General features: G+C 38.8%; 1 protein-coding gene and 1 pseudogene across 4 annotated transcripts in view; both read right to left on the bottom strand.

Annotated features, from left to right (window-relative positions):
• Window positions 1-26,687, bottom strand: part of EFCAB5 (EF-hand calcium binding domain 5) — a 136,950-nt gene that overhangs the window by 104,401 nt on the left and 5,862 nt on the right. For 2 of the 3 annotated variants that reach the window (XM_082443393.1, XM_082443394.1), the window contains exons 2-4: window positions 16,163-16,256; window positions 15,708-15,770; window positions 14,645-14,729 (exon numbers count right to left, since the gene is read on the bottom strand). In XM_082443393.1, the coding sequence (XP_082299519.1) occupies window positions 14,645-14,729; window positions 15,708-15,770; window positions 16,163-16,256 (242 nt within the window). Of the gene's footprint in view, window positions 1-14,644; window positions 14,730-15,707; window positions 15,771-16,162; window positions 16,257-18,715; window positions 18,791-26,687 lie in introns of those variants that run through there. The other variant, XM_082443395.1, reaches the window with a different exon arrangement.
• On the bottom strand, window positions 23,204-24,605 carry LOC309651128 (elongation factor 1-alpha 1 pseudogene; annotated as a pseudogene). Its single transcript has one exon. The product of its transcript is annotated as an elongation factor 1-alpha 1 pseudogene (transcript).

The raw sequence follows: 26,687 nt of genomic DNA, 5'->3' as shown, positions 1-26,687 counted from the left end.
CAAGATGAGCCTGGAGCAGAAACATACCCATAAATATATGACCAATTGACTTTTGCCAAGGGTGCCAAGATCATTCAATGGGGAGAAAATTATCTCTTCAGCAAATGGTGCTGTAAAAAATGGGTATCCATATGCAAAAAAAATGAAGTTGGACCCATACTTCATGCCATAAACAAAAATCCAGCTCTAACAGATGTATACTGAATATTCCACCCAACAACAGTAGAATACACATTCTGCTCAAGTGCACATGGAACATCCTCCAAGATAGACTATATGTTAGGCCACAAAACAAATCCTAATAGATTTAAAAATATAAATATCATACAAAGTGTCTTCTTTGAAGATATAGGAGAAATCTGTGGGATTAAAAAACACACTTTTAATCAACCAATGGGTTAAAGAAGAAATCACAAGGGAAATTAGAACATACTTAGAGATGAATGAAAATGGAAACACACTATACCAAAACTTATGGGATGCAGTGAAAGCAATGCTCAGAGGGAAATTTATAGCTGTTAAGTGACTACATTAAAAAAGAAGAAAAATCTCAAATCAATAATCTAAGTTTACACCTCAAGGACTAGAAAAAGAAGAGTAAAATAAACCTAAAACTAACAGAAGGAAGGAAATAATAAAGATTAGAGTGGAGATTAACAAAATAGAGACTATAAAAACAGCAGAGAAAATCAATGAAACCAAAAGTTGGTTATTTGAAAAGATCAACATAATTGACAAATTGCTAGACTGGCAAAGAGAAAAAGAGTGAAGACACAAAAAAACTAATATAAGAAATGAAAGTGGGAACATTACCACCAATCTCACAGAGATAAAAAGGATAACCTAGAATAAATGGACAAAAAATACATAAAAAATATCTAAACTGACTCAAAAAGAAATAGAAAATCTTAACAGACCCATAACAAGTAAAGAGATTAAATTAGTAATCAAAACCCTCACAAGAAAGAAAAGTCCTGGACCAGATGGCTTCACCAGTGAATTTAATCAAACATTTAAAGAATTAAAACCTATCCTTACAACACTCCTCCCCCCAAATTGAAGAGGACATAACAGTTTCTAACTCATTCTATGAGGCCAGCATAGATATGATACCAAAGCCAGATAAGGACACCACATGAAAAGAAAATTTCAGACTACTATTCCTTATGAATATAGATGTAAATCTTCAACAGAATATTAGCAAATCATGACAATATTCTCCTGTTATCTTCTAAAATTACTTACTGTTTTATCACTCACATTTATATCTACAATACATGTAGAATTTATTTGCATGTGTCGGGTGAGGTAGGACTCAAAAATACATATTTTCCATTTTGGCATCATTACTGAAAACACCTCCTGTTTTCAATACAGGACTTTCAACTGGACTCTATTTCATTGGCTTATTTGTCTATCCTTATGTCAATGTCCTACTGTCCTAATTTCTGTAACCTAATTATAAATGTTGATATTTAGTAATATAAATCCCCCAGCTTTGTTGTTCTTCAAGATTTCCTTGGCTTTTCTGGGTCTTTTGCATTTCTACATAAATTTTAGAATCAAATTATACAGAACCCTGCACAAATTTTTGCTAGAATTACACTGCATCTAGAGGTCCGTCGAGGGAGCACTACTTTCTTAACAATATTAAGTCTTCTAATTCATGAATAAGGTATATTTTTTCATTTATTTAGGTCTTCTTTAATTTCTTTTAACAATGTTTTATAGTTTCAGTGTACAGGCTTTGTTCATTTTTGGTTAGATTTATTTTGAGATATTTAGTGCTTTTTATGCCATTAAAATTGTATTTTAAAATTTTCATTTTCTAATTGTTTGTTGTTAACATATAATAGAAATATAATTAGGTTCCCAGGACCTAGCTAGTTCAGGCTCTGAACAATAAGCTCTCAGATGTTTTTTTCTACAGCCACGATTGCTGAGGTGATTGGAATGAAAAACTTAGTAAGAATCTTAAGGTTTTTTCTGGTATGGCCACGGAGATGAAGTAGTTCCAGGTCTTTCAAATATTATCTACTAGTCAACTTGCTTCTCTCCACTGAAAAAATATTAATGTCCAACTGAACCACAATAGGATTAGGGCCATACACTGTTAAAGTTCTTTGCCTCTATTACTTCGTGGATTCAGGAGAAAAGAAGAAATAGATATGTAAATTATTTTGATACTCATTATTTTTTTAAAGATTTTTTTTTTAATGTGGACCACTTTTAAAGTCTTTATTGAATTTGTTACAATACTGCTTCTGTTTTACGTTTTGGTTTTTTGGCCACGAGGCATTTGGGATCTTAGCTCTGCATTGGAAGGCGAAGTCCTAACAACTGGGCAGCCAGGGAAGTCCCCATACTCATTGTTTTTAACATAACCAGAAAGCAGTTATTGAGCCATGCTTCAATCATTAATAACTCTCAATAAATAGTACTAGTGCAATAAAAGGGTAAGAGACCAGAACCTCCACAACTTAGAGCAGTGTTTTTTTAAATTTTATTTATTATGAGATAATTAAGACCTGTAAGTATAATGATGATATAAGTAGCCATATAGCTACTCTTAGCTTAAGAAAAAAATTACCTGTATATTAAAGCCTCTCAAATACCCCTACTTTGATAGAAACACTATTCGGAATTTCACGTTTATCATTTTTCTGCATTTGTATATATTATATATAAGCAATATAATATTGTTCTTGTTTTTAATTTCTATAAAAATGATTTCATATCATGTGTATTCTGTGACCTTTTAAATACTTAATATTACGTTTATGAAATTCATCTATATTGATAACTGCAGCTCCAGTGTGTTCGTTTTTCACTGCTTCATAATATTTCATTATATGACTGCATTGCAATGTATTTATTCATTCTCATTTTGGGGGAGGCTATCCATAAATATTTTAAAATTCTTTTTATTTATTAAAATTTCTTTCTTAGCTTTGAGAGTACTCTGAAGAATACTTTTAAATTCTACCTACAGGTGGAGCTTCAAGATGGCGGAAGAGTAAGATGCGGAGATCACCTTCCTCCCCACAAATACATCAGAAATACATCTACATGTGGAACAACTCCTACAGAACACCTACTGAACGCTGGCAGAAGACCTCAGACCTCCCAAAAGGCAAGAAACTCCCCACGTACCTGGGTAGGGTAAAAGAAAAAAGAAAAAACAGACTAAGAATACGGACAGGACCTGCACCAGTGGGAGGGAGCTGTGAAGGAGGAAAGGTTTCCACACACTAGGAAGGCCCTTCGCGGGCGGAGACTGCGAGTGGCGGAGCGGGGGAGCTTCGGAGCCATGGAGGAGAGCGCAGCCACAGGGGTGCGGAAGGCAAAGCGGAGAGATTCCCGCACGGAGGATCGGTGCTGACCAGCACTCACCAGCCCGAGAGGCTTGTTTGCTCACCTGCCGGGGTGGGCCGGGACTGGCAGCTGAGGCGGGGGCTGGGAGCTGAGGCTCGGGCTTCGGTCGGATCGCAGGGAGAGGACTGGGGTTGGCTGCGTGAACACAGCCTGAAGGGGGCTAGTGCGCCACAGCTAGCTGGGAGGGAGTCCGGGAAAAAGTCTGGAGCTGCCGAAGAGACAAGAGACTTTTTCTTGCCTCTTTGTTTCCTGGTGCGCGAGGAGAGGGGATTCAGAGCGCCGCTTAAAGGAGACGGGTGAGAGCCGCGGCTATCATCACGGACCCCAGAGACGGGCATGGGACGCTAAGGCTGCTGCTGTAGCCACCAAGAAGCCTGTGTGCAGGAACAGGTCACTATCCACACCGCCCCTCCCGGGAGCCTGTGCAGCCCGCCACTGCCAGGGTCCCGTGATCCAGGGACAACTTCCCCGGGAGAACACATGGCGCGCCTCAGGCTGCTGCAACATCACGCTGGCCTCTGCCGCTGCAGGCTCGCCCCACATCCATACCCTTCCCTCCCCCCGGCTGGAGCAAGCCAGAGCCCCCGAATCAGCTGCTCCTTTAACCTTGTCTTGTCTGAGCGGAGAACAGACGCCCTCAGGCAACCTACACGCAGAGGTGGGTCCAAATCCAAAGCTGAACCCCGGGAGCTGTGCAAACAAAGAAGAGAAAGGGAAATCTCTCCCAGCAGCCTCAGGAGCAGCGGATTAAATCTCCACAATCAACTTGATGTACCCTGCATCTGTGGAATACCTGAATAGACAACGAATCATCCCAAATTGAGGAGGTGGACTTTGGGAGCAACGATATATATATTTTTTCCCCTTTTTCTCTTTTTGTGAGTGTGTATGTGTATGCTTCTGTGTGTGATTTTGTCTGTATAGCTTTGCTTTTACCATTTGTCCTAGGGCTCTGTCTGTCCGTTTTTTTTTTTTTATTACTTAAAAAAATTTTTTTTTCTTAATACTTATTTTTTATTTTAATAACTTTATTTTATTTTACTTTATTTTATCTTCTTCTTTCTTTTTTTTCTCCCTTTTATTCTGAGCCATGTGGAGCACAGGCTCTTGGTGCTCCAGCCAGGCGTCAGGGTTGTGCCACTGAGGTGGGAGAGCCAAGTTCAGGACACTGGTCCACAAGAGACCTCCCAGCTCCACGTAATATCAAACGGCGAAAATCTCCCAGAGATCTCCATCTCAACGCCAAGACCCAGCTTCACTCAACGACCAGCAGACTACAGTGCAGGACACCCTATGCCAAACAACTAGCAAGACAGGAACACAACCCCACCCATTAGCAGAGAGGCTGCCTAAAATCATAATAAGGCCACAGACACCCCAAAACACACCACCAGATGTGGACTTGCCCACCAGAAAGACAAGATCCAGCCTCATCCACCAGAACACAGGCACTAGTCCCCTCCACCAGGAAGCCTACACAACCCACTGAACCAACCTTAGCCACTGGGGACAGACAACAAAAACAATGGAAACTACGAACCTGCAGCCTGCAAAAAGGAGACCCCAAACATAGTAAGTTAAGCAAAATGAGAAGACTGAGAAACACACAGCAGATGAAGGAGTAAGGCAAAAACCCACCAGACCTAACAAATGAAGAGGAAATAGGCAGTCTACCTGAAAAAGAATTCAGAATAATGATAGTAAAGATGATCCAAAATCTTGGAAATAGAATGGAGAAAATACAAGGAACATTTAACAAGGACCTAGAAGAACTAAAGAGCAAACAAACAGAGATGAACAACACAATAACTGAAATTTAAAATTCTCTAGAAGGGATCAATAGCAGAATAACTGAGGCAGAAGAACGGATAAGTGATCTGGAAGATAAAATAGTGGAAATAACTACTGCAGAGCAGAATAAAGAAAAAAGAATGAAAAGAATAGAGGACAGTCTCAGAGACCTCTGGGACAACATTAAACGCACCAACATTCGAATTATAGGGGTCCCAGAAGAAGAAGAGAAAAAGAAAGGGACTGAGAAAATATTTGAAGAGATTATAGTTGAAAACTTCCCTAATATGGGAAAGGAAATAGTTAATCAAGTCCAGGAAGCACAGAGAGTCTCACGCAGGATAAATCCAAGGAGAAACATGCCAAGACACATATTAATCAAACGATCAAAAATTAAATACAAAGAACAAATATTAAAAGCAGCAAGGGAAAAGCAACAAATAACATACAAGGGAATCCCCATAAGGTTAACAGCTGATCTTTCAGCACAAACTCTGAAAGCCAGAAGGGAATGGCAGGACATATTTAAAGTGATGAAAGGGAAAAACCTACAACCAAGATTACTCTACCCAGCAAGGATCTCATTCAGATTTGACGGAGATATTAAAAGCTTTTACAGACAAGCAAAAGCTAAGAGAATTCAGCACCACCAAACCAGCTTTACAACAAATGCTAAAGGAACTTCTCTAGTCAGGAGACACAAGAGAAGGAAAAGACCTACAATAATAAACCCAAAACAATTAAGAAAATGGTAATAGGAACATACATATTGATAATTACCTTAAATGTAAATGGATTAAATGCTCCAACCAAAAGACATAGACTGGCTGAATGGATACAAAAACAAGACCTGTATATATGCTGTCTACAAGAGACCCACTTCAGACCTAGGGACACATACAGACTGAAAGTGAGGAGATGGAAAAAGATATTCCATGCAAATGGAAATCAAAAGAAAGCTGGAGTGGCAATTCTCAAATCAGACAAAATAGACTTTAAAACAAAGACTATTACAAGAGACAAGGAAGGACACTACATCATGATCAAGGGATCAATCCAAGAAGAAGATATAACAATTGTAAATATTTAGGCACCCAACATAGGAGCACCTCAATACATAAGGCAAATACTAACAGCCATAAAAGGGGAAATCGACAGTAACACAATCATAGTAGGGGACTTTAACACCCCACTTTCACCAATGGACAGATCATCCAAAATGAAAATAAATAAGGAAACACAAGCTTTAAATGATACATTAAACAAGATGGACTTAATTGATATTTACAGGACATTCCATCCAAAAACAACAGAATTCACATTCTTCTCAAGTGCTCATGGAACATTCTCCAGGATAGATCATATCTTGGGTCACAAATCAAGCCTTGGTAAATTTAAGAAAATTGAAATCCTATCAAGTATCTTTTCCGACCACAATACTATGAGACTAGATATCAATTACAGGAAAAAACCTGTAATAAATACAAACACATGGAGGCTAAACAACACACTACTTAATAACCAAGACATCAGTGAAGAAATCAAAGAGGAAATCAAAAAATACCTAGAAACAAATGACAATGAAAACATGATGACCCAAAACCTATGGGATGCAGCAAAAGCAGTTCTAAGAGGGAAGTTTTTAGCTATACAAGCCTACCTTAAGAAACAAGAAACATCTCAAATAAACAACCTAACCCTACACCTAAAGCAATTAGAGAAAGAAGAACAAAAAAATCCCAAAGTTAGCAGAAGGAAAGAAATCATAAAGATCAGATCAGAAATAAATGAAAAAGAAATAAAGAAAATGACAGCAAAGATCAATAAAACTAAAAGTTGGTTCTTTGAGAAGATAAACAAAATTGATAAACCATTAGCCAGACTCATCAAGAAAAAAAGGGAGAAGATTCAAATCAATAGAATTAGAAATGAAAAAGGAGAAGTAACCACTGACACTGCAGAAATACAAAGGATCATGAGAGATTACTACAAGCAACTCTATGACAATAAAATGGACAACCTGGAAGAAATGGACACATTCTTAGAAATGCACAACCTTCCGAGACTGAACCAGCAAGAAATAGAAAATATAAACAGACCAATCACAAGCACTGAAATTGAAACTGTGATTAAAAATCTTCCAACAAACAAAAGCCCAGGACCAGATGGCTTCACAGGAGAATTCTATCAAACATTTAGAGAAGAGTTAACACCTATCCTTCTCAAACTCTTCCAAAATATAGCAGAGGGAGGAACACTCCCAAACTCATTCTACAAGGCCACCATCACTCTGACACCAAAATCAGACAAAGATGTCACAAAGAAAGAAAACTACAGGCCAATATCACTGATAAACATAGATGCAAAAATCCTCAACAAAATACTAGCAAACAGAATCCAACAGCACATTAAAAGGATCATACATTATGATCAAATGGGGTTTATCCCAGGAATGCAAGGATTCTTCAATATACACAAATCAATCAACGTGATACACCATATTAACAAATTGAAGGAGAAAAACCATATGATCATCTCAATAGATGCAGAGAAAGCTTTTGACAAAATTCAACACCCATTTATGATAAAAACCCTCCAGAAAGTAGGCATAGATGGACCTTTCCTCAACATAATAAAGGCCATATATGACAAACCCACAGCCAACATCATCCTCAGTGGTGAAAAACTGAAACCATTTCCACTAATATCAGGAACAAGACAAGGTTGCCCACTCTCACCACTATTATTCAACATAGCTTTGGAAGTTTTAGCCGCAGCAATCAGAGAAGAAAAAGAAATAAAAGGAATCCAAATTGGAAAAGAAGAAGTAAAGCTGTCACTGTTTGCAGATGACATGATACCATACATAGAGAATCCTAAAGATGCTACCAGAAAACTACTAGACCTAATCAATGAATGTGGTAAAGTAGCAGGATACAAAATTAATGCACAGAAATCTCTTGCATTCCTATACACTAATGATGAAAAATCTGAAAGTGAAATTAAGAAAACACTCCCATTTACCATTGCAACAAAAAGAATAAAATATCTAGGAATAAACCTACCTAAGGAGACAAAAGACCTGTATGCAGAAAATTATAAGACACTGATGAAAGAAATTAAAGATGATACAAATAGACGGAGAGACATACCATGTTCTTGGATTGGAAGAATCAACATTGTGAAAATGACTCTACTACCCAAAGCAATCTACAGATTCAATGCAATCCCTATCAAACTACCACTGGCATTTTTCACAGAACTAGAACAAAAAAGTTCACAATTTGTATGGAAACACAAAAGACTCCGAATAGCCAAAGTAATCTTGTGAAAGAAAAATGGAGCTGGAGGAATGAGGCTCCCTGACTTCAGACTATACTACAAAGCTACAGTAATCAAGACAGTATGGTACTGGCACAAAAACAGAAATATAGATCAATGGAATAGGATAGAAAGCCCAGAGATAAACCCACGCACCTATGGTCACCTTATCTTTGATAAAGGAGGCAAGAATATACAGTGGAGAAAAGACAGCCTCTTCAATAAGTGGTGCTGAGAAAACTGGACAGCTACATGTAAAAGAATGAAATTAGAACACTCCCTAACACCATATACAAAAATAAACTCAAAATGGATTAAAGACCTCAATGTAAGGCCAGACACCATCAAACTCTTAGAGGAAAACATAGGCAGAACACTCTATGACATAAATCACAGCAAGATCCTTTCTGACCCACCTCCTAAAGAAATGGAGATAAAAACAGAAATAAACAAGTGGGACCTAATGAAACTTCAAAGCTTTTGCACAGCAAAGGAAACCATAAACAAGACGAAAAGACAACCCTCAGAATGGGAGAAAATATTTACAAATGAAGCAACTGACAAAGGATTAATCTCCAAAACATACAAGCAACTCATGCAGCTCAATATCAAAAAAACAAACAACCCAATCCAAAAATGGGCAGAAGACCTAAATAGACATTTCTCCAAAGAAGATATACAATTGCCAACAAACACATGAAAGAATGCTCAACATCATTAATCATTAGAGAAATGAAAATCAAAATTACAATGAGATATCATCTCACACTGGTCAGCATGGCCATGATCAAAAAATCTACAAACAATAAATGCTGGAGAGGGTGTGGAGAAAAGAGAACCCTCTTGCACTGTCGGTGGGAATGTAAATTGATACAGCCACTATGGAGAACAGTATGGAGGTTCCTTAAAAAACTAAAAATAGAACTATCATACAACCCAGCAATCCCACGACTGGGCATATACCCTGAGAAAACCATAATTCAAAAGAGTCATGTACCAAAATGTTCATTGCAGCTCTATTTACAATAGCCAGGACATGGAAGCAACCAAAGTGTCCATCAAAGATGAATGGATAAAGAAGATGTGGCACATATATACAATGGAATATTTCTCAGCCATAAAAAGGCACAAAACTGAGTTATTTGTAGTGAGGTGGATGGACCTAGAGACTGTCATACAGAGTGAAGTAAGTCAGAAAGAGAAAAACAAATACCGTACGCTAACACACATATATATATGGAATCTAAAAAAAAAAAAAAAAGAAAGAAAGAAAATGGTCAGAAGAACCTAGGGGCAAGACGGGAATAAAGATGCAGACCTACTAGAGAACGGACTTGAGGATATGGGGAGGGGGAAGGGTAAGCTGAGACAAAGTGACAAAGTGGTATGGACATATATACACTACCAAATGTAAAACAGATAGCTAGTGGGAAGCAGCCGCATAGCACAGGGAGATCAGCTCGGTGCTTTGTGACCACCTAGAGGGGTGGGATAGGGAGGGTGGGAGGGAGGGAGATGCAAGAGGGAAGAGATATGGGGACATATGTATATGTATAACTGATTCACTTTGTTATAAAGCAGAAACTAACACACCATTGTAAAGCAATTATACTCTAATAAAGATGTTAAAAAAAAAATTCTACCTACATAGTATCCATCTTTCTAACCAGGAAAAAAATTAAGTGGTTTATTTTTAAAAGCACTTGAAAAGCCAACATTTCATTTAAAGAATGTCTTAAGTCCAATAGTGGATAGTATTTATGAACATCCCTCCCAAGTTTTGATTTCCTCCTTGGCTTATTCATATATGGGGGAAATGAGGAGGGTAGTATAATGCTCTCCCTTACCTCTCAGTTGGATTTGTAAACAAGTTAACCTCTTTTTTTGTGGGGTGGGCGGGTAGTGTTTCCATTCTGTTTTGTCACAATGCTCATTAATATACAATACTTTTACTTCTATTTTAAATACGTGTGATAGAGACCAATTTTTTTTGTTTAAGTCTGCAGGTTCTAATGTACTCTCTTTGCTTTTAACTTCTCCAGCATAACCCAAGGCAGATATTCCTCCTCCTGCTTTAAGGGGAGTGCTACAGATTTATAGCAACTTAATATCTAGCCATCTGCATGGCTCATTAGTAAACTCACACATGAACTAGGGCATTGTCTTATCTTTGCTGCAGCCTGCTAGTGCTCCTCTAGTGTGCTTGGCTATTATAGGTTGCTAGGCAATAATCCTCGTGCTTGCATTGTCCCCACCGATATGCAGAATGGAAGTAGATATGTGTTTGGTTACAGCTCTGGTCAAACACTTCTGTCTTAGAGCCATAAAACCAAGAAAAGAAAAGGAGGCACAGCAATAGCAGGGTCAATACATCAGAATTCTGAACAAGCCTATCTGTAGCTGTCTTTTGATTGGGTGATCTCCGAATTCATAAATTACAGCACTGCCCCAAGGGAAAATTAAGAGGTTTAATTGAATATAATTTCAAATAGGTACTGGGTTTTTTAGCAGGTCTATGCTTGGACATTCCTAAACCTTTTACAGATAGATAGATTCATTTACATATTCACTCAATAAATAATTATTGATGTCATAGTGCCAGGCACTATGCTAAGCACTGAAATTCTTTTTCAGGATTGTCTTCCTAAACTCTTGCGGAATTAAGAGCCTTTCACATTCTTTCCCAATATGCACACCTTCACCCCTGTATCAATCCACCTTCTAACATACAAAGTCCTATTCAGGCACTATGGGCACAAATGCTTTCAACTAAATAAGTAGGAACACAAAAGAATTCCTTATTCATATTTTGAAAGGTCCAATCTTATAAGTGACTTTTATCATTTCCTGCACTTAGTGCATGGCCCACTGCTGGGCACGGCCTCAGTACAACCCTATTTAAGGACATAAATAGGAATGAATTATAACCCACATTATAATAAGCTTTAACAGACTCTTTCTTCACAGGAGGCATATAACATTACAGGGACTGGCTGCTGATTAAACTGGTGAAAATTGACGCAGCAGGGCTACTTAACAGATGTGTGATGTTCCCTTTAAACACAGGTCCTGTCTGAAACTCAGCTGTCTTGGTCTTGCCAGAATTTCTTACCATTTGTACATAATGTAGAATAACTACTATGAAAGGAGGAGGAAAAGAAGCACTATTAAACACTATTGTAATTAAAATTCAATAGCTATAGGAAAAGGCATTTTCCTACAAAACGTTTTTAAACTTAGGGCTGTGTAATAAGAATAAAACTGAGCAAATTAATAAAAAAGAAATAAGATTTCTCAAAACACAAGTTAAGCTCATATCCTAAAAAATACAATAACCAGGGAAACAAATGAGGAATTCACATGGTACATTTAACCACAATATTTTCTATGCAAAGATATGTATTTGAGTGTATTCTGGGAGCTGCCTGGCAAGATAACATCCTTTTAATTTTGACAAGTATATAACAAGGATAACGACACATCCTTTGACATGTTGAGACTAAAATAACAGCTCCTCTTCCCACTTCTTACACACACACACACACACACGTATTTACAAAGGGAGATTTAGAAATGTTAGGATTAACAGTGACTGATCACTGAATAAATAAGTACATTGCATTGCATTTGATATCGCAACAAGCAACTGCAATGTTTTCAGTATATATCATAAACTGGGATGAATAGACTTAAACAAACAAAACACATTTCCCTCTACCATACATTGAAAAGTGATAACAAATTGAAAGTACAAGAACAGAAAAGACCATAAACTCTTTTTTTTTAATTTATTTATTTGGCTGTGTTGGGTCTTCATTTCTGTGCGAAGGCCCTCTCCAGCTGCGGCGAGCGGGGGCCACTCTTCATCGCGGTGCGCGGGCCTCTCACTGTCGCGGCTTCTCTTGTGGGAGCACAGGCTCCAGACGCGCAGGCTCAGTAGCTGTGGCTCATGGGCTTAGCCGCTCCGCGGCATGTGGGATCCTCCCAGACCAGGGCTCGAATCCGTGTCCCCTGCATTGGCAGGCAGACTCCCAACCACTGCGCCACCAGGGAAGCCCCAAGACCATAAACTCTTGATCGATATGTTTTCTAGAGAGGCAATAAATTACATGTTGTAATATATGTGTGAAGATTTGTAGGTGCAAATTTGGCCATAAACTGATGAAAGTGAACACCTAATTAAATTTACAGCAAATTACCTAGATCGCGATTCTGTTTGGCATGTTTAAAACACGAGAGTTCATTTATAAACCTGGCCCAAGTGAGTATGGTAAAGGCAAAGTGTATTTATGGGGTGATGGTGAAGGGTGGGAGTGAGGAGGAAGTAAAATCAAGAAACTGGTGGTATATACAGTGGAATACTCAGCTATAAAAAGAAACGAAATTGAGTTATTTGTAGTGAGGTGGATGGACCTAGAGTCTGTCATACAGAGTGAAGTAAGTCAGAAAGAGAAAAACAAATACCATATGCTAACACACATATATAGAATCTAAAAAAAAATGGTTCTGATGAACCTAGTGGCAGGACAGGAATAAAGACGCAGACATAGAGAATGGACTTGAGGACACGGGGCAGGGAGGGGAAGCTGGGACGAAGTGAGAGAGTAGCAATGACATATATACACTACCAAATGTAAACCAGATAGCTAGTAGGAAGCAGCTGCATAGGACAGGGAGATCAGCTCGGTGTTTTGTGACCACCTAGAGGGGTGGGATAGGGAGGGTGGGAGGGAGGCTCAAGAGGGAGGGGATATGGGGATATATGCATATATATAGCTGATTCACTTTGTTATACAGCAGAAACTAACACAACATTGTAAAGCAATTATACTCCAAGAAAGATGTAAACAAAAAAAAAATGTTGACAATGCAAAAAAAAAAAAGAAAAAGAAACTGGTGGTAGGGGGCAGGTAGGGAGGGACTTGCCAAGAAACTTTTTAGAAGTTAGTGAAGCTGTGAAAACAGTACTAAGTTTATAATAAAGGCAAAATAAATGCTGAAAAGTCTGGTTCTTAATGTGTATGTATTATATAATATTTACTAATAAGAAGGAATAGTAAATAATACTTATAATTAGTTTAAAAGACAGAGAAACACTTTGGAGAAAAGTAAGCAACTACAAGTTATAACTAGCAATTTATAGTTTAGAAAATGCTTTAAAAATTATTATTGGGACTTCCCTAGTGGTGCAGTGGCTAAGAATCCGCCTGCCAATGCAGAGGACATGGGCTCGAGCCCTGGTCCGGGAAGATCCCACATGCGGCGGAGCAACTAAGCCCGTGCGCCACAACTACTGAGCCTACGCTCTGGAGCCCGCGAGCCACAACTACTGAGCCCACGTGCCACAACTACTGAAGCTCGCGCGCCTAGAGCCCGTGCCCTGCAACAAGAGAAGCCACCACAATGAAAAGCCCGCCTGCCGCAACAAAGAGTAGCCCCCACTCACCGCAACTAGAGAAAGCCCACGCGCAGCGATGAAGACCTAATGCAGCCAAAAATAAATAAATAAAATAAACAAATTTATTAAAAAAAATTATTATAGTTCAGCCCAGCATATACTAAACACTCAATAGTTGTAAACTAAATTGAAAAGAATTTCAATTAACTAAAATATAAGTTGAAATTGTTAAATTTTAAATATTGTGAAAATTTTCTGTCATACAGGATTTCACTAAGTATCTAAAATTAGAAGAACCATAGTGAAAGGCATGAATGTCTTGTCCAGTTATTTATTGCCTTTTGATCATATAAATTTTCAACCTGCATAATTATGTGGGATTTGGGTTAAGGATTGGGCTGGAAGTCAAATAGAATAAATGTATTGTCAAGTACAGAGGTAAAAAGAAGAAATAGAAAAACAACAGGCAGGTTGAATCACTAGGGTTCTTCATTTTATTTTTGTATTAATGGGTTGTCTGCCATGTTGTCAGCTCTCTTAGCTAAATTTTCTCTTTAAGTACAAGATGAATAGTTATAAACTTGCCTCAAAGTATCAATAGAAGATGACGGGAATATATTTTAAACTATTTCCCAAACTGCATTTAAAATATCCCTGGGATTATATCTTTAAAAGGCAAAATCTTGAGGAATCCATCCCCAACTAAAATTTAGTAATAGTTTTACATTCTATTGTGTAGCAGAAAGCCTAGTTCTCTACCTTGGGATTTGACTTTATTTGCTGCTGTTCCTGCCACATTGCTGCAGGTGCCTAATGCCGAACTGTCTGGTATACTCTGTGAACTCTGAAAGGAGAAAAGAAATACCAATTAAAAAGTGAAATGCTTTTCATCAAAGTTGCATCAACTCTCCCAATTAAAGAATGCACGTAAATCCCTTTTAAAAATCACCAAACATTCCTCCCTAATTTTGCTAGGATTTAATGCTATATATTAGAAGCAAAGCAGTAATCACGGTCTATTTACTGCATTTACAAGGTAAAGTGCATTGGCTCAGAATGTCATCACATCTTCCTATTGCTAAGAAAGTAATATGCTAAGAATATTATTCCAGATGTACATTAATCCTTGAATTATATAATACTTTCTAGAAACATAATTTGAGACCACAACACAGTGAAATCGGACATTTGAAATTGCTGCTGTTTTCTTTTACTATTAGAATCACCTTCCACATTTGTGGTGGAAAGAAAAACATTTTCACCTTAATTAAAGAAAGTAAAGGTTAGTTTTATGAATAAATGGTGACAAAATACCTTTTTGTACTCATGTTGATGTACTTTTAAAAGGATGATAATAGAATACTTTAAGACTCACATTAGTCAACTTAATGGTGAATCCATATAACTATTTTCACTTGCCTCCCCTTTTCTATAAAATATTTTTCCTCATTGAAGTCTTCTATTTATTTAAACACAAAATTACTTAAATGATTAACATGGAGATTACATTTTCAGAATGATAGTGAAGTTCCCCTAAAAACTGGTGGTTATTGTACTCAGGGTAACAGTTCTGATTTTAGAAAGTAAACTTTATTTACTTATAATTCATAATAGCTCTTCACAAATAACTTACCTGTCAATGGAAGTTTTCTGCAACTGACTCAAATGAGTCAGCTTAGTGATCAACAAGGGTTTGTTTTTTCCCATTTGCCATTTTATCTTTTTGAATACCCACATCTTTTCCTTTTTTTTCTTCGTAAGAACATTAATTTCTCCAGTTTACTCTCAAGCATTAACATCTGATTACTCATGAAAACTCTACCTTAATAGGCTCTTTTACTTCAGTTGCTTCCTGGTTCCTTTCTTTGTCTTCTTTTCCATTTTCCTGAAGTGGAAATAGTGTTAGTAAATGGTACCCAACAGGAGCCGGAAATAAAACTAACATTTTATAGTCTAGTGTAGCAAGCTTTTTATGTAAAAAAATTCACATAATGAGTAAACATCATACCAAATAAAATCACATAAAGTAGCTATATTAGCAAACTCAAACAGTAACAGACTTGTTAGGTATAAAGAATACAAAGCAACTGGAAGCAGGCCACTGTGACTCAACTATTAGTTGACCTCATTTTTGTCAAAACTTGATGCAGAAAAATTCAACTAAAAAGAGAAGTAATTCAATGATAGAATATAATATTGCATCTCAATTTTCCCAAAAATGTTGAATCTCAAATCCTCTCATGGCTAAATGGTTAGAAACCTATGAAGACCAGGTACCTGAGCAGGTCTTGGTTCCTCTTGAGATGTCGACTCACTCATCTGGACCATTAAAAGATACCACCAAATGGTAAGGAAAAGTATTACCAGACCACTATTAATAACAAAAAGAGAGAAAGAAAATATTAACAAACAGAAATACTCTGGAATATCAAAATCTGCACCCCCCACCTCATCCCACCATTCTACTGAATGATAATAAGTTCTCAACTGCTAAACTTTTCAAACTGTACTACTGTTATTATTGTGGTTACTGATCAAAGCTCGATTAGTGCTAGGCTAGGGTTCAGGGAGACAGGAAAAGTCACCACAGTAATCATCACCATTAGCGTTTAAAAAAACAGCAACAGTAATGCAACTGAATTTTTAAAACATTATCATCATCCTCATTAGTTTTTGAAATTACAAAGTGAGGTGAAATGAAACTTTGATTGCTACCTAATTCATGTGAGAAAGACAGACATTAGAATAATCACCTTGCTAAAAAGTATTTTTGGAGGGGGAAGTTCTGAGAGGAATGAGATTTATCTGGTTTATTTATTCATGCTAAGGAATAAAAATGGATAATTACCACATCCCCTACTTCAATTGCAAATGACTATAGATTCAGTCACAGATGATCAAAATCACTGTTGTGTCAAAAATCATTTAAGACTTTGTGTATATTTAAGCTAGGTGCTATGTAAAAAGTAATGCATTTTATATACATGGCCTCTGCCACTAGGGCAGTTACAAACTAGGGACTTCCTAATTTGAAATGGTATTATTTATAATGTGCTAGAGTATTCACTTTTCTTTTTATCAACATATGTTCTGCTTGAATAAACCAAAAGTACTGCCTTTGCAGACAACAGCTTCCAACACAAAAATGGCTGCCTCAAAGCCTTTTTGAAGCAATTCATAAATAATAAATAATATACAATAGATTTCTTTGATAGGTCTTAATTGTACATTTTCACAGACTGCTTTTTTTGCTTCTGGTGTCCATCTCCTGAAATTGCTAAAAAGCTTCCTCCCATTTCTTTTAGATTTATTTTTATTTATTTATTTATTTATTTAGGCTGTGCTGGGTCTTAGTTGCGGCACATGGGATCTTTGCTGCGGCACGTGGTATCTTCGGTGCGGCCCGCGGAATCTTATTTGGGGCAGGCATGCAGGATCTAGTTCCCCACCAGGGATTGAACCCAGGCGCCCTGCATTGGGAGCGCAGAGTCTTACCCACTGGACCACCAGGGAAGTCCCACCATTTCTTTTAAAATTTGTTCTGTTTGGATGCACCCAGATAAATTCAACTCAGTAAACCTTTACTGGGTGCCTTCTATATGCAGGCAGACTTTGGGGTTAAAAAGATGGATAAGACCTGCTTTTGAAGAGTTCCTAGTTTAGTGAGAGATAAAGGGATAAACAGATGCAATTCCATCTGTACATGCAAAAGCAGAGGAACATACAAAATATTAAGGAACACAGAGGAAGGGCAATTAATTTTCTCAGGGAGGTCAGGGAAGATTTCACAGAAAAATAGATTTCCAAGCTAGATTTTAAGTGACTAATAAGACTTTTTGTGTGTGTAAAGGAGGGGGGAAAGAGTATTTGAGGCAGAAGGAACATTATACGCTGGAGTACTAAAGTTCAAAAAGTGTTTGAAGCATTCATAGCAGAGCATAGTTATATAATAGAAAGTGGCGGAAGATGAGGCTAAAAAGGTAAATTTTTCACAATAAATCAAGGAGTTTGGATTTTTTTTTGTGCTTTTTAAGCATAGGACAAGATGTAATGAAATCGGTGTTTTTAAAAAGTTGACTCTGCCGGCAAAGACTGGAAGTGTGAAAGACTGGGGAAAGATAGAATGAAGGTAAATTTTGTACCTTAAATGTTGCACCTGAGATGAATGCCCCTGACTGTAGTCTACTTCCCTACTCCCTTACCATTGTTTCCACCCAAATAAACTTGCACTCAACTCCTTGGACCAGGGTCTGTTCTGAGGGAACCCAAACTATTTAAAACAGATAGAATGATCATGACTGGGGGCATAATTAGATCTAAGGAGTGAAAGAGGAGTAGTTAAGGCTCACTGAGTGTTTTTTAATATTTAGAAGGCTGAACGGATGATGATGCCATTAAGTGAAATAAGGAAAGGAGAGAAAAACAAATCATTAGAAATGTTAGGTTTGAGGAATGATATGAGTTTGAGTTTGGAGGTATTACATTTAAGACACCTGCTTGATAGCATTTTTTAAAATATTTATTTATTTGCCTGTGTCTGGTCTTAGTTGCGGCATGCGGGATCTTTAGTTGCGGCATTCGAACTCTTAGTTGTGGCATGTGGGATCTAGTTCCCTGACCAGGGATCGAACCCAGGCCCCCTGCATTGGGAGCGTGGAGTCTTAGCCACTGGACCACCAGGGAAATCCCAATAGCATCTTGATTAGTAAGACTGTCAGTCATATGTGAAACAGTAGCCAATTATCCTTGAGGAAGGAGTTTCCCAGTATGAGAGAAATCATACATCATTCTGATTTCTCAAACTCATAGAGGATAAGAAATGTCATTTACCTGGATTTCTTGTGAGTCTTGAACCCCTGGGTATTGATAGAAAGATACATTTGTAGGAGGATGCTAGTGGGGCTCACCCAATAATAGCTAAGAGAAGAAAAAAAAAGGCTGAAAATAAACCCTTGTTGATGAACACTTAAAAGTAGGGCTAAGAAAGAAGAGCTAGTGAAAGATACTGATAACTGCTGAGAATGGCAGGAGACTCCTGCAGCTGTGCACCTGCACACTGCTGGCCTGACTCCGACTACCAGCCGCTACAGCCGTGCACATGCCCACAGCAAGCCCCTATGGCCCCACAAGTGTACACCAACAGCCAAGGCCCCCCATAGCTGCTGGAGGGCCTGGATTCAATGCGGACACCTGTCACTGGCTTGCATGGCTCTGCTCACCTGCAGTTAACCCTACAGTTGTGTACCTGCAAGACACCAGCCTCAACTCCTGTCACTGGCCACCACTGCCCAGCATGTGCCTTCAGCTAGCCCCTGTCACTCAAGGACACACTGACAGCCAGGGCCACTGCAGCTGCTTGTGCACCCCCAGTTGGCCCCAGCCCCTGCCACTGTGCCCCTGCAGCCAGCCCCCACAACTAGCCCTGCAGCCAAGCCCGTGCATACCACTGGCTCCAGACACCACCACTGCCTGGCCCGATCCCTAGCCACTGGACTGGAGGTACTGTTAAAGACTCCAACAGCCCTTGAAGCCACTGTGGACTGCCTACAGCTCTCACCAAAGATTATGCAGTTGTTGACGTCATGGACCCCAGCTGCTGAGCCGACAAGACATCACGTTCCTCCCCCTCATTCAGAGATGTTACATGCCCTCACACTTTGCACCCTGCACCACTAGACCTAGGGTCACAGCATGTTCCAGCACGTGCCTGCCCGCAGATGAAAGTCTTTCCATACCAAAGTCAGTCAATAAAGTCTGAAAGAGGTAACTGCTTCTTCAAATGCACAGACACCTACAAAAACTACAGGGATCACAAAACATCGGAGAAACATGACACTACCAAAGGAACACAGTAAACTTCCAGTAATGGGAAGTGGAGATTCACAAATTGCTTGACAAAGAATTCAAAATAATTGTTCTAAAGATGCTCAGAGAGCTACAAGAGAACACAGGTAAACAATTTAATGAAATAAGGGAAACGATACAAGAATGAAATGATAAGTTCCACAAAGAGAAAACAAAAAAAGAGAACCAAACAGAAATTTTGGAGCTGAAGAATACAATGACTGAAATGAATAATTCAATAGAGAGATTCAATTCAAAACTAAACGAAGCAGAAGAAAGAATTGGTAAACTCAAACACATCATTTGAAAATATTCAGCTGGTGGAGAACAAAAGAAAAAAATGAAGGGGAATGAAGAAAGCCTATGGGACTTATAGGACACCATTAAGAGAAACAATTTATACAATATGAGAGTCTAAGGAAGGGGAGAAAGGGGCAGAAAACTTTTTGAAAAATAATGTCTGACCTATACCACCAGCCTGCCATAAAAATACAGTGGTATAAGTTTGACCTCTCCAATTAACTGCTGTTGTCTCAACTTCTCCAAGTGATTAGAAAATCTCGTATTTCCATCTTCAAGTCTCCTTCCTGGTCCATTAACTTTCTTCTTATTATATACTAAATGTTTGTATGTGCAACCTCCACCATGCCCCCACAAATTAATATGTAGAATCCTTAACAGCCCCCCCGCCAAATAATGTCTGAGAACTTCACAGATCTGAAGAGAGATTTGGACATCCAAGTTCATGAAGCTCAGAGGTCTGCAAACAAATTCAACTCAAAGAGATCTTCTCCAAGACACATTGTAATAAAACTGTAAGAATCAAAGACAAAGAGAAAATCTTGAAAGAAGCAATAGAAAAGAATTTTGCCACTTAGAAAGGAACCCCATAAGACTATCAGAGGATTTCTCAGCAGAAACCTTACAGGCCAGGAGAGAGTAGGATGACATATTCAAAGTGCTGAAACGAAAAAAAAACCCCAAAAACCTGTCAACCAAGAATATTCTATCTGGCAAAGTTATCCTCAGAAATAAAAGAGAGAGGGACTTCCCTGGCGGTCCAGTGGTTAGGACTTTGCCTTCCAATGCAGGGGATGGGGGTTCGATCCCTGGTCGGGGAGCTAAGATCCCACATGTCCCGTGGCCAAAAAACCAAAACATAAAACAGAAGGAATATTGTAACAAATTCAATAAAGACTTTAAAAAAAGTGGTCCACATCAAAAAAATCTTTTAAAAATTTAAATAAATAAATAAAAAGAAATGAAAGAGAGAGAAAATCTTTCCCAGACCAATAAAAGCTGAGGGGAGCTCACTCCCGCCAGAACTGTCTTCCAGGAAATGCTAAAAGGTGTTCTTCAAGCTGAAATGAAAGGACACTAATTAGTAATTTGAAAACACACTGGTAAGTATAACTATACAGTCAAATTCAGAATATTCCAATACTGTAATATGGTGGTGTGTTAATCACTTACCTCTAGAATAAAGGTTAAAGGACACAAGTATTAAAAATAACTATAGCTTTACAAACACTAATTTGTTATTGGATATCCAATATAAAAAGATGTAAACTGTGGCATCAAAAATATAAGATGGGGGGAGGATATAAAAAGGTAGAGTTTTTGTATGTGATCGAAGCTAAGTTGTCATCAGTTTAAAATAAACCATTGTATCTATAAGGTGTTTTATGTAAGCCTCATGGTAACCACAAAGCAATAACCTATAGTAGATGCACAAAAGATAAAGAGAATGGAATCAAAGCATACCACTGCAGAAAATCATCAATTCACAAAGGAAGGCAGTAAGACAGGAAGAAAGAAACAAAGGAATTACAAAACAGCCAGAAAACAATAAGATGACATTTAATTAAATGTTGATTAATAAAAGTCCTCACCTATCAATAAAATGGATTAAATTCTCCATCTAAATGCATACAGTGGCTGGATGGATAAAAAACCAAGACCCAACTATATGCTGCTTATAAGAGACTCACATCAGCTTTAAGGATACACATAGGCTCAAAGTGAAGGGATGGAAAAAGATATTCCAGGCAAGCGAAAACTGAAAGAGAGCAGAGATAGCTATACTTACATCAGACAAAATAGACTTTAAGCCATAAAACTATAATAAGAGACAAAGGAAGTCATCATTTAATGATAAAAGAGTCAATTAATCAAGAATTATGGGTTGCAGAATTACAATATTAATTGAATTCAAATTCCAGCCAAGTTATTCATGTCAAAATTGGGGCATTGATTGGGAAGGAGTACCCTGAAATTTGGAATGGGGACATTTAGTTGGACTAGGAGACTGATAATCTCAAACTTCTGAGTCACTTTGAGCCTTTTTTGACAGTGAAAGCAGTTTGTCCTCTTGTATTTGTGAAGACTATCCTCTTAATTGAAAATTTTGTAATAATCTCATTTGGGCAACTGCCTTGCAAGAGGATGCCCATTTTCCTCAAGACTCACCACAACCACCTCTTACTTATAGTAGATTCGTAACTCAAATCAGGTCTTTTTATTTTCTCATTAAACTTTGTTTCAATGGGTCTCAAAATTCTGTGACAGATTTTTGGTCAAGTTGTTTCCATAAAAAAGTACTGATTTTAAAAGCTAACTTAAAATTGCCACACATACTACATAACCCAGCAATCCCACTCCTGGGTATATACCACCTGGAGAAAATAATAATTCAAAAAAATACATGCACCCCAATGTTCATTGCAGCACTATTTACGATAGCCAGGACGTGGAAGCAACTAAATGTCCATCAACAGAGGAATGGATAAAGAAGATGTGGTACATATATACAATGGAATATTACTCAGCTATAAAAAAGAACAAAGTAATGCCATTTGCAGCAACGTGGATGGACGTAGAGATTGTCATACTAAGTGAAGTAAGTCAGACACAGAAAGACAAATATCATATGATATCACTTATATGTGGAATCTAAAAAAAAGGGTACAAATGAACTTGTTTACAAAACAGGAGTCACAGATGTAGAAAACAAATTTATGGTTACCAGGGAATGGGGGTGGGGAGGGATAAATTGGGAGATTGGGATTGACATATACACACCACTATATATAAAATTGATAACTAACAAGAACCTGCTGTATAGCACAGAGAACTCTACTCAATACTCTGTAATGGCCTACATGGGAAAAGAATCTAAAAAAAAAAAGAGTGGATATAGGTATATGTGTAACTGATTCACTGTGCTGTACACCTGAAACTAACACAACATTGTAAATCAACTATACTCCAATAAAAATTAAAAAATAAAAAATAAAATAAAATAAAGGAAAAACTGCCACACATAAAACAAATGGTGGACGAAATATTCTCCTTTCCTTCTGAAGGTTTTGTGATGCAGTCTTTTACTATTAAATGGCCAACTGAAGTGAACAGTCCTGAGACCGTTCTTCCACCACTGATTAAGACTGGGGTGGCAGGTACTGGGGATAACATTCATGTAGCCTTCTGAGCTTTCCGGGGCAGACTTGATAACCTTGCCAGCTGCAGCTGCCTTCTTGCCCACTTTTTTTTTTTTTTGTCCACTACTTTGATGACATCCACAGCAATCGTATGTCTCATGTCGCGAATAGCAAAATGACCCAGAGGAGGATAGTCAGAGAAGCTCTCAACACACATGGGCTTGCCAGGAACTATATCAATGATGGCAGCATCACCGGATTTCAAGAATTTGGGGCCATCTTCCAGCTTTTTCCCGGAACGATGATCTATCTTCTTCAGCTCAGCAAACTTGCAAGCAATGTGAGCTGTGTGACAATCCAGCACAGGTGCATATTCAACACTGATAAGGCCTGGTTGGTTCAAGATAATCACCTGAGCTGTGAAGCCCACTGCTTCCATCGGTGGGTCATTTTTGCTGTCACCAGCCACACTGACACGACGAACATCTTTGACAGACACGTTCTTGACACTGAAGCCCATATTGACCCCAGGAAGGGCTTCACTCAAAGCTTCATGGTGCATTTCAATAGATTTCACTTCAGTTTTAACGTTGACCGGAGCAAAGGTGACCACCATGCCCGGTTTGAGAACACCAGTCTCCACTCAACCCACAGGGACAATACCAATACCACCAATTTTGTAGACATACTGGAGGGGCACATGCAAGGGCCTGTCAGTCGGACATGCTGGTGGCAGGATGCAATCCAGAGCTTCAAGCAGCATGGTTCCACTGGCATTGTCATTTTTATGGGTGACTTTCTATCCCTTGAACCAAAGCAGGTTAGCACTTGGCTCCAGCATGGTGCCACCATTCCACCCAGAAATTGGCACAAATGCTACTGCGTCAGGGTTGTAGCCAACTTTCTGAATGTAGATGCTGACTTCCTTAACAATTTCCTGTCAGCTCTTCTGGCTGCAGGGTGGCTCAGTGGAATCCATTTTGTTAATGCCAGCAATTAGTTCTTTCACACCCAGAGTATAAGCCAGAAGCGCATACTCACGGGTCTGCCCATTCGTGGAGATACTGGCTTCAAATTCACCAGTGCCAGCAGCATCAATCAGAACAGCACAATCAGCCTGAGATGCGCCTGTAATCACATTTTTGATAAAGTCTCTGTGTCCTGGGGCATCAATTATGGTCACATAGTACTTGCTGGTCTCGAATTTCCACAGGGAGATATCAATGGTGATAGCATACTCACATTCAGCTTTCAGTTTGTCCAAGATCCAGGCATACTTAAAGGAGCTCTTTCCCATCTCAGCAGCCTCCTTCTTGAATTTTCGATGGTTCTTTTGCCAATCCCACCACATTTATAGATCAGATGGCCAGTAGTGGTAGACTTGCCCAGATCTACATGTCCACAGTGATGTTGATGTGAGGCTTCTCCTTTCCCATTGTGGCTTAGATTTAGCAGTGGTTTTCATGACACCTGTGTCCTGGTGGCAAACCCATTGCGAAAAAAGCTAAAATCAGATCTTAAAATGCTCCAGCAGGGCAAATACAAAGTCTAACCAAGTGGAAATAGATTTTATGGCAAAATATTTTCATTATTTTCTTGTTCAGTGGCAGAAGCCCAGGGAACATACATGAGTATATTATAAGGGAGTTAAAGGAAGGAGCACAAAATATAATACTGGGTTGGCTGGAATTTATTGATATGGGTACCTGTATCAGAAATTAAGGATTTAATGTATTAGCACCTACAGCTGGAAGTGACACTATTTACTTGGTAAGTTCACTGAAACTTGGACTCCATGGTGGCCTATGTTTAATTAAGTGGAGATACTGGAACTTCCCTGGGTAATGTAAGAGGAATCCAAAGTCTTAGGGATATGGGAATGTTGGAGTAGATTTATCACATATTGACTTGCATATCCACTCCCCACAAGTATATTCTCCAAGAGAACTTGGGGGGTGTCCCTTTACTAAAGCACTGAAAAATACATTAGTGAGTGGGAGTACTTATATCCTTGAAAAGCTCTATGTTGGCTTTCTTCTGTAGGCAAGGTATGATGGCATGACCCATTTCAGGCAGCAGAAGCCAGATGTCAGTGTTTATCCACCGAAGACAAGGCGGGCACATTTACCATAAAGAGAAGTAGAGATACAGTGGTAATCAGATTTTTTTTGACATTCAGCTAAATGATTATGGTGGTCCTAGGATTAAAATAGATGGGCAGCCTAATAAAGTACTGATCATCTACACATAATATTTAAAAATCTATATATGGTAGCCAAAAATATGACTTTAGTCACCATAGTGGAGAGTTCTGACCTCTCTCACCCAGTTTCCAGAGCTGAGCCTCTTAATTGAAAGGACAGGCTGGATCCCCTTAAAGAAGGATTCTGCTGCACTGCCATAGCGTATACTGAAAATCTTCCTCCAAGTCTTCTCCACAGAGACCTTAGGCCATTTCCTAAAATGACTGTGTAATGAGGAAAAAAATTAATATTAGGTATTTCAGGGACTTCTAAACATTGGCATTAATCGGTGTTAATTTCTGGGGACCCAAATGCATTCCACCAGTTTAAGTGGGGCCTGTATTGGACAGGTGAGAGATGGAGTCTTAACTGGTTTGTGTTTTGCTTTTTAAAATAAATTTATTTATTTATTTTTGGCTGCGTTGGGTCTTCGTTGCTGCGCACAGGTTTTCTCTAGTTGTGAGCGGGGGCTACTCTTCCTTGTGGTGCGCAGGCTTCTCGTTGCGGAGCACGGACTCTAGGTGCGCCGGCTTCAGTAGTTGTGGTGCACGGGCTGAGATGCTCCCCAGCATGTGGGATCTTCCTGGACCAGGGATCGAACCCATGTCCCCTGCATTGGCAGGCAGATTCTTAACCACTGCGCCACCAAGGAAATCCCCTTAACTCAAGTTTGAATCACAGTGGGCAGAGTAGGCCCATAGAACCACTCTGTGGTGATTTCACCAGCTCCTGGATGTATAATTAGAATAGATACCTGGTAACTGGCAGAATTTCCATATTGGTTCTTTGATCCTGGAATAAGGACAATGAAGAGCCAAGCTGAAGCCCTTGGGAACCCCCCTCCCACCTCCCCCATACACCAGAAGAGTAAACAAAAATTATTGCTTCCTTGGGATGGCAGAATGGGGGATTACAGAGATTAGTGACACCAATAAAGATTTAAAAGAAGCAGGAGTGATGAAATCTATCTCACGCCAATTTAATTTACCTGCTAGGCCTGTGAAGAAGGCAGATGGATCTTGGAGAATGAGTGTGGGTGATTATAAATTTAATAAGGTGATGCCTCCAATTGCAGCTGCTCTTCCATATGTAGTAACTTTACTGGAGCAAATCAACACAGCCCCTGCCACTTGGTATGCAGCTAGTGATCCAACAAATGCTTATTTCTCCATACAAATTGGCAAGAAACACCAGAAGCAATTTGCTTTTACTTGGCAGGGTCAACAATATAACTTCACAGTCTTGCCCCATGGCTACACCAATTTTCCTGCTCTC

The sequence above is a fragment of the Balaenoptera physalus genome (genome assembly GCF_965194825.1).
Source record: "Balaenoptera physalus genome assembly, chromosome: 20".
Taxonomy (NCBI): domain Eukaryota; kingdom Metazoa; phylum Chordata; class Mammalia; order Artiodactyla; family Balaenopteridae; genus Balaenoptera; species Balaenoptera physalus.
Note: the sequence above shows the minus strand (reverse complement) of the source record. Positions and strands in the feature narration are given on the sequence as shown.